Raw genomic sequence first — 9,287 nt, forward strand, 5'->3', positions numbered from 1 at the left:
GCCTTGGTGTAATGCTCTCCGTTGACAACTTCTGGAGCCATATAGGCAGGGCTTCCTACTGCGCCACTGATGCTGCCGTTGGGTGCAAGTCCTAAAACACGAGAGGAAAGGTAAGTAAAGTGAAGGCCGTCACAGCTGATTTATAAATAGTAACACATACTGACCACAGAACTGGGCACAACAGAACTACTGTTCCAGTCAGATCAGTTCATTTGGAAATGAACATTTCTAAAGTGCATTTATGGTATAGAAACTGTGGATTATAAGGTAAACTTACCATCTATGCTGAGGCCGAAATCTGCAATTTTGACATAACCTCGGCTGTCTACGAGGAGGTTGTCAGGCTTCATGTCTCTGTAATAAATACAAAAGAATGTTATGTAATATCTTGTTCTGTATGTGCCAGAACAATGTATTTCCTGCTAGTCAGCTGAAGACGTAAGCTGTGAAACCAACACTTTTTTTTGCTTACCTGTGTATAATGCCTTTTTCATGTAACTCCTCCAAACCCAGTGTAATACAGGCTGCGTAGAACCTACAAAATAATCAAAATACAAAGTCATTAAACGTTTATCCAGTAGTTTAGTCAGTTGGCTAAATAACGAGATAATGTATGATTTCGCAACAACTTTGTTCTGCCAATCCTATCACCTGAGCAGCCCACAAATGAAGCTTTGAGTGGGAATAGCCATGTACTTCCTTCTGTGACAACTCTGGGCAATATTAATGGTTCTGCTCTGGTGAAATGATTGTCTTACGTCAAATGCCCCCATGTGAACCCCACTGAAAGTACAGTCCTGCTTACCTAGCCCTCGGTATGTCAAAAGTTCTAGCCTTCTGCAAGTGGGTCCTTACACTGCCACCGGCAGCAAACTCCATTACAAAGAAGAGCATATTCTTTGTATGGAAAGTGGCGTATAAATTGACAGTATAAAGGCTCTCCTTGGTGATTTGCATGACGCGTTTCTCTGTCAAGATTCTGAAAAATAAAATCATGGAAATGTGGCATTAGCATTTATTAAAGAACAAATTACAGTAGAACACGGTGCAAAATTGTTGGAATTATGATCATTCCCTGAGAACTGACCCATCAATGTCATCAGAGGTGTAGATCTTCTCTTTGGCCATGGCTTTTACAGCACAATATTTCTTTGTGGTATTGTGCTGAATAAGGAGAACCTGGAATGAGAGAAAGCATTTAGTTAGCCTAAATGAGAAAATAAATGTACCAATACTTCTAATGAACTGAGAAAATTACCTTTCCGAATCCACCTTTGCCTAGTAGGGCACAGCGGCGGAGGTCTTTCTGGCAAATACCGCTGAATTCCAGGTCTCTGAAAAGGAAATTGCAGATTTAGACCCACTTCATAAAACAGAATGTTCTTCCAGTGTTGTAAGCGTTTGCTGTTTCATCTTACATTGGTTCCTGTTCCTCATCCATCGGGGGCTCTGCTTCTTGATGTTCCTCTGGCTCCTTACTTGCTTCTGGAGCAGCACTGGGGCCATCAGGGGATGACTCCTTTGATGTTTCACATGGGGCTTCCTCTACATCTACAGACACCTCGCTATGAGTATAAAGGCAAAGTTAATGTCATTGCTTTTGGACATATTCATTTCCACAATTTTAGTGTCACATACAAATAGTAGAAGTTATTGGTACAGGGTAAAAAGGAATTTCATAAGTACCAATTGGCAGAAAAAGATCTTTTCTATGTAAAAGAATATGTATCATACCGTATGTCTTCTTTTTCTTCCAGCTCTAGTACCGGATGTTCTGTACTTGGGCTGAGCTCTTCAGCAGGGTCAACTGGCATTTCAAGAGATGCTTCTCCCTCCTCGCTGGACTGCACATTATCTGTTGGTACGTCACTATAAGGATAATTAAATTTTAAGTTTAATTTCTTTTAATACATCTTTTTTAAGTTGGAATCTTAGGTTTTTTATCCCTGTTAGTACCATATGTATGAAGGGGAAATTAGCAGCACTACAGAAGGAAAGTAAAGTAAAAAAAAAAAAAGGCCTTATAGCTATATATAAGATTTGGACTCCCACATGGACCTTACCATTTGTCCTCAGTCTCAGATACCTCAGCATGAGGTGTGTCTTCTTCTGACTGGGAAGTCATGCCATCTGCAGGCTTCTCACTTATATTATAAAAGAAAGAACAATTATTAGTTGTTACCGTCATAACATTATCTGTATCAGAAGAAAAAGTTTGGGAAGGCTTAAAACATTCCACATACCTGTTGGAGATCAGCTCCACCTCGGTGGTATCAGGAACTGGTTCCTCTTCAGAAATGGAAAGCTGAATCTGTAGACAAACCAATCTACTTACGTGTGAAGAAGAGTCACTGGAGCACTGTGACATCTCTTGCACTTCAGCTGCAGTGGCCTCCTGCGCTGCTGGGAGTTTGTCACTATGATATGAAGTGACAGGGCCACTTGAGGGACTCTCCAGATTGTCAGTAACATCTGCAAAAGTGAAAGGCCATTTTATTTATTTATCCCAACTCAGTGTGATGTTTCCCTGTAATAATATTTCTGAATTTTGACACCCTGCTATGTTCAGCGATACCCATGGAGTGACAGCAGGAGTCAAATCAAAACAAACTTCCATATCTCACCTGGGCTCTCCTCATTGTCTCTCAGGGCAAGCGCCTCATCCGGTTTCTGAAGGGCAGATTTAAGGCTTTTAAGCTTCTTCTCTGACTCCTTCCAGATCTTGTTTGCTTGAGCTAAGATCTTCCTGCCGCTCGTCGATTCGTCGAGTCTATCAGCCCCAGCTGTCTGGATCTTCCTAACCAGATGTTCTCGTAAATCCAGGGAATTTGGCCTTGACCAGTGATGAGCTTGGTCAAGTGATGAATAAGAATCGTCCTGTAAAGGTGAAACAAAACCCGTGAGAAACCCATAAACATTTAAGTAATGGGGCATGGCTACCTGGTCTATGTGAGCGGACGTTCTCTTGAGGGGCTCCGCTGCTCCCGATCCTTTTTCTCATGTTATTTGCCTAACTACCTGCTGAACAGGGGGCTTTTGGATGTCTTTTTGCTTGGCTGTCTTAAGTCTACAATATGGGGCAAAAAAACCACGGAAACTGCTGCTAAGTTGAGAAAGTTCTCCGCATCGCACCCTTTCCTCAGACTAGTCACCTTCCGAGGGCCCTGCCGTTAATCCGGAAGCTTCCTTAACAGATTTGCTAATGGAAATTAAGGCCAACAGGGATATTTCGACAACTCTTATTATGGCGAAAACAGAGGAGTTGACGGTGGAGTGCTTCCATATTAAAGCAAGATATGCAAAGGCTGCGTGAACGCACTGTGGAAGCTGAGCAGCGTATTAACGCATTGGAGAATGTCTGCAATCCTCTTCCACAGCAGTTACAGGATTTACGGCGTACCGTTTCGCAGTGGCAGGCTAAGGCTGATGATTTAGAGAACGGCCTAAGGCGTAATAATGTGCGGCTAGTCGGCTTTCCGGAACGGGCAGAGGGTGACGACGCTGAGCGCTTTGTGGAGGAATGGCTCAGAGAAACTTTTGCGGTAAACAATCTCTCCTCTACTTTTATAATAGAGAGGGTGCATCGTATTCCTATGAAGGCCCCTATCCCGGGGGCCCCTCCTAGAGCCCTGATAGCCCATATCCTGAATGCCAAGGATAGGGATACAATACTTTCAATAGCCATAGTTAAAGGGCAACTACTATATGAGAACACAAAAATTGTAATTTACCCTGACTTCTCGCTTAAAGTACAAAAACAACGGGCCAAATTCCAGGAAGTCAAGCGAAAGCTTCTGGATCAAAAAATAGTTTATTCTATGCTCTACCCAGCGTGCCTCAGGGTTCAGGCGAATGGAACTACGCATTTCTTTACTTCGCCACAAGATGCTTCTGCGTGGCTGGAAGCAGCAAATGTTTAAAGCATTTCTATATCGGCAGGTTGAATGGAGTGATGCCCACCTGCTACATGTTTATACAACTTGTTTTAGAAAGCCTAGTTGCTCAATTGGATCGCCATAATTTCCTTTAAAAGTTATTATATCAGCTGATGAACGGTTCCACGTATGTGCTACCTTGTGGGCAGATGTCTAAGCAGAACTGCTTCATACTTTGCTACGTACATGGAAGCTTCTCTATGATAAAGCCTGAAATTTGTTATAGAGATCTGTGCTTATTTTGCCAGCATTTGCTATGGTCTACTTGCCCCACAAGTTATTGGGTTTCCTTGTCTTTTCTACGTCCATGACCGATTGTTATTCTGACTATGGATCCCTTGTGGTATATGGGGACTTGTTTGGACTGGTCAGTGAGCTGGGAAAAGCAGCTTAAATTTGTTTTTTTTTATTATTTAGCTATTGCTATATATGTGTTGGGTCCAATGAGTATTCACAATGCTGATACTGTATGTATATATTGGGTGATGTGTGTATCTATATGGTTCTGGTTATAGTGGCGGAGCCCCACCCCTCACGATTCTACCTCCTCGACGCCATTTACGGTGTCCCTACCCAGATTTGCCTCCCCATTGCTTAATACAACATTATTGTTGCTACTGTTGGGTTCTAGGGTTTAATTCTGCTCAAAGTTGGGTCTGAGCGGAAAGGGTGGTAATGTTTTCCGTCATTTTGGCGGTTAGCATGGGATGGGCTGTAAATAGTTCTGTAATTTTTTTCTCAGGTAGCTCAGGCAACAGACACGTAATGGTCATGAAACTTCACGGGAACAATATAGATTATGGCTAAACCCCTTTCAATTTCAACATGGAATGTTCGGGGCCTTAATGACTGTGTGAAACGAAAGCTAGTGTTAGATTTGTCAAAAAAAAGACATCAGAGGTAATTATGTTACAAGAAACTCACCTGTTAGGGAGTAAAGTGTTAACTCTAAAAAGACCGTGGGTTGGTTGGGCCTTTCATTCCTCCTTTTCAACATATACGGGGGGAGTAACTACACTTATCAGAAAGTCAGCGAATTTTCGACTGATTTCTGTACATTCAGATCCACAAGGGCATTTTGTTTTTATTCACTGCTATCTCAACATGAAGGAAACTATTTTGGCTAATATTTATCTTCCACCACCCTATTCTGACAAATGTATTATTCAACTAATGTCTTATGTAGCAGATTATCCAAGGGCCCAAGTAATAGCCTCTGGTGATTTTAACACTGTATTGGATGATTGTATGGATAGACAGCGTATCCGGGGTACAATCCAGTAGATTAGATCCACTAACCTCTCTATGTAAATGTCTACTATGGGCCTTCAAGAAGCATTGAGGCATATACACCCACAAGAAAGGGGGTTTTCCTGTTTTTCAGCCTCTCATATGTCCCTATGATATGGCTTTTGTCTCTAGTGATTTACTGCCTAACATCCATACGGCATTTACCTCCCAAGAGGAATTTCAGACCATGCCCCATTGCAAGTGATTTGGGATAATGGGACCCCTTTGCATTCTCAGATTCAGTCATGGTCCTTTAATCCTATTTGGTTGGAAATTATAAATAATAATGAGGGATTAGAATTTAGAATAGAGTAATTTTTTCATCATAATTTAACTACAGATAATATTGAAATAGCTTGGGATACCTTTAAGGCCTACTTTCGAGGCCTACTACATTCTGAAATCACTGCAATTAAAAAAGCTTCTGCACGGGATGAAACTAATTTAGAGCAGCGAGTTTGTCAATTGACTGTACAGAGTCATATTGATCCTAGCCCACAGAACTTCCAACTTTTAAGACAGGCTGAAACTGAGTATAATTCCCTGTTGCAACAAAAAGCTAAGAGAGGTTTATTGTTTAATAGAGCAAATTATTTTGAACATAGTGAAAGAGCAGGCAAGTTACTTGCTTATCTCTCTAAAACGCATGACCTTTGAACTTTATGATGATCATGGCCAGCTCATCACACAGACTAGTCTAATTAAAGAGACCTTCGCTAATTTCTATAAAACCCTATATATGTCCAAATTGCAAAACAGTGCACAGCAAGTTTCACAATTTCTGAACGAGGCCCAGCTCCCTCAGCTCTCAGAAGAACTAAATCTTTCTTTAGGTCAGGATATTTCTGAGCTGGAAGTATATGAGGCCATTAAGCTCTTTCCCTCCCATAAGGCTCCCGGACCTGATGGTCTCCCTATGAAAGATTCCATAAAGCTCTAGTCCCCCATCTGCCGAAACCTTTTAATAAAGCCATAGCTACAGGTCTTTTGCCACCTTCCTTATATAATTCTACAATAGTGCTGCTTACTAAACCAGGCAAGGACAATAAATACTGTGATGCCTATAGACCCATTTCCCTGCTGACAGCAGATATAAAAATCTTTGCCAAGTTATTAGCGCTCAGGTTAGGACGGATCATTTTAAATTTGGTGCATGAAGATGCAAATTCAGACAACTGATATGGGCTAATTCTCGGTGTAGATTGAAATTAGTAACTTTAATGAGATCTAAGACCAATGCCGGGATATCCTTTCCTGAAATGTTTTTGTATTATTTGTCAGCTCAACTGTCTCATTTCAGTACTTGGCTAGATAACACACACCACCAAACTCTAAAAGATATATGGGCATTACTAACTGGTAAGGAGGACCAGCCTATAGTTTGGATGTTACAAAAAGTACCCAAAAATGTGAAACAGTTACCTGTTCATCCCATGATTCGTTATATGTCCCGGGTATGGTTAATGGCACTACAAATTACTAAAGAGCAACATACAGATGAAAGTTTGGTCTGATAAAGGCATTTTTACAATAGGGGAAATATGGTCTGAACGGGGCATCTTTACGTTTAGAGACAACAGTCTACCGGATTGCCAGGAAATCGGTGGTTTCAACATTTGGGAGTGCGACAAGCCCTTATGGCTACGCATCATTTAAAGGTCAATGAGAATAAGCTGCTCACCTATTTAAATAGATCATCCACTAGGGGCTTAATTTCCAGTTTATATGCAGTGTTATTGCAGGCTAGTAATGATGCCCCATTGGAAACTCTTCTGCTTAACTGGGAAACAGCAGTGGATATTATTCTAGATGAGGAATGGCAAGAGGCCCTTGAGTCTCCTCAAATAGTCTTTGTATGTTATAAATTGAGAATGGTTCAATTATATGTCCTACATAGGGCGTATCTTACTCCAGTAAGATTGCACTTGATAAGCCCTGCTATACCTGAGGTCTGTAATAGGTGCGTTGTGGAAAGGCACGTTAGTACATATGTTATGAGAATGTAATGTTATTAAACCTTATTGGGCTGAAGTTTTTAATCATCTAGATAATATTTCAGGGGTTGTCATTCCTAGAACATCTAAGGTCTGCTTACAGAATATCCTGGGTCGTACGGTCTCTAATCAGTATACCAGAATATTTATTCAAGAATCTCTCTTCTTGGCTAAAAAACTTATAACCCAAAATTGGAAAAGTAGAACCCAGAAATTCAAGTATGGATAAATATCATACAGGATACTTGTAATTTTGAACGTATAATTTACTTTAAAAGGGGTTCTCCAGATAAGTTCTATAAAATATGGGATAAATGGGTTGATACATTTTCCCAAATTCAAACTGTTAATGCTTAGTGAATAATTGGCTATTTTATTCAGCCTTTCATTGTTATATGAATAGGATGCTAGTGGTGGGTATTCTGTTGGGTGTGCAGTGAATTGCTCTTAATAACAAAGGTGTGCAACAGGAGCATATTTAATATTGACTATAATTTTGTGTTTTATATGTTTGTAAACATCTGTAATACTGAATACGAAACACTTTTTTTGTGACTGCTGTGCAGTCTAAAATGTCATTCGTGTCATCATCTAATTTGTAATTTGCCAATAAAAGCTACCTGAATTAAAAAAAAAACAAAAACATTTCATCCCCATGTATCCCATTGACACACAAACTGCAGTGTCTGTATAGAATACTTATTATCCTCGTAATATTGCTCCTTCCCCCCATTCCTCTTAAGCAGTAACCTAAGACTGCCACATGTTGCTTCTTATATATTCACATACCCACCAACTAAATATAACAGTTATTGTAAGTTACACGTGTATCCCCAATGCAGCCTCCTCCCAATGCTCAAAACATTCAATGAAAGGCTTAATATTTCCATCACACTTACCATATCAAAACACTGAGTTTTGCAGGGAAAAGCGCCCATTTTCACTCCTACATGGAAAAAAAAGAGATGTTTATATTTAGGAATTATAAAGAAATTAATTCTAAACAGCACAAATAACTCAGGAAAGAATGAGTGATAAAAGGAATCCTCTAATAAAAAATATATTATTGTACATCACTTTAGGGCTGTGGAACATGGGGGCATTTGTTCCCTTACTAAACCATGGATTTGTCGGCAAACCGACCTAAACACCAAAAGGGCAAAGGCAGAAGGCAGTTTCCAGCGATATTGGTGGATCACCTCATGTGGAAGATACAGCATATTCCACATGTTAGTAAAGGGAAAAACATTATTGAGAAATTTGCTGCCTGGCAGCACAGATTTCCTCATGTACCTTTAATTTAGCCTTAGAACAATAACGACAAGGCTTATAAGGGAATAGGTTCCAGATCCAAGTACCTCTAAGGTGATGGCAAGGTGAAATGTCCTCTCTTGTGGGCAGCAAAGCCTCCAAAAATAACATTCCCCATTTCTATTAGTCACATGTGATTTGGGTTAGAAAGCAGTGTAAAGAGTACAAAATAGGTGTTCAGTAGGGACATAGGTGTCAGGCTATATTAGGGGAATAAGGTCAATATGGGGAATTAGGTAGCATAAAAGAACCCTGAAAGCAAAGTTTTAAGATTACCTCTTAAGTGAAGTTCTTCAGATGACAGAAGATGAGCAAAAAAAACCCAAAAGCCCGAGATGTTTTGGCTTTTGGCTAAAATACAGGGGCCGGCACAAGGCCGGGGAACCCCGGAGGGTCTCCCTCTTTAAATTGTGGCTCTCCTTATATGTGTTCACAGACAAATGTAAAAATCTGAATTAAGGAGATGCCAGAAAAAAAACCATCCAAAATCGCTGATAAATTGCAAAAAAATAAGCAATCCACACACTGTAGCAATCTGTATAGGGAAGAGAATAAATTGACAAATTAACTAATAATTAGAGATAATGCATGTAGCACTTATTTCCTATAAAATACAGAGGAAGGCAGAGATCTGGTCATTTTACCCTAAACTCAATCTTTGTGTCATTCCCAGCAGGTACTGGCCCTCAGTTTATACAATATAGTACCTCATAGCAGCCAATCAAAAATGAACATTGGTACAGTGAGAGTGAAGTAC

General features: G+C 40.2%; 1 protein-coding gene across 1 annotated transcript; it reads right to left on the bottom strand.

Moving 5' to 3' along the window:
• Positions 1 to 234: 234 nt before the first annotated feature.
• Positions 235 to 1,543, bottom strand: LOC121402821 (protein kinase C eta type-like). The gene is made up of 3 exons (XM_041589563.1): positions 1,088 to 1,543; positions 806 to 979; positions 235 to 535 (listed from the first exon to the last, which is right to left on the bottom strand). The coding sequence occupies exons 1-3, from the start codon at positions 1,126 to 1,128 to the stop codon at positions 469 to 471; spliced, it is 282 nt and encodes a 93-aa protein (XP_041445497.1). The 5' UTR covers positions 1,129 to 1,543; the 3' UTR covers positions 235 to 468.
• Positions 1,544 to 9,287: the final 7,744 nt, after the last annotated feature.

Source organism: Xenopus laevis, chromosome 4L (assembly GCF_017654675.1).
Source record: "Xenopus laevis strain J_2021 chromosome 4L, Xenopus_laevis_v10.1, whole genome shotgun sequence".
NCBI classification, from domain to species: Eukaryota; Metazoa; Chordata; class Amphibia; order Anura; family Pipidae; genus Xenopus; species Xenopus laevis.

What these genes read in the sequence shown, in the direction of transcription:
- LOC121402821 (XM_041589563.1), bottom strand. Translation starts at nt 1,128, where the DNA reads ATGGCCAAAGAGAAGATCTACACCTCTGATGACATTGATGG. An exon ending in ACCTCTGATGACATTGATGG is followed by an intron (nt 980 to 1,087) that starts GTCAGTTCTCAG and finishes TTTATTTTTCAG; the next exon opens with AATCTTGACAGAGAAACGCG. An exon ending in TTTGACATACCGAGGGCTAG is followed by an intron (nt 536 to 805) that starts GTAAGCAGGACT and finishes ATTATTTTGTAG; the next exon opens with GTTCTACGCAGCCTGTATTA.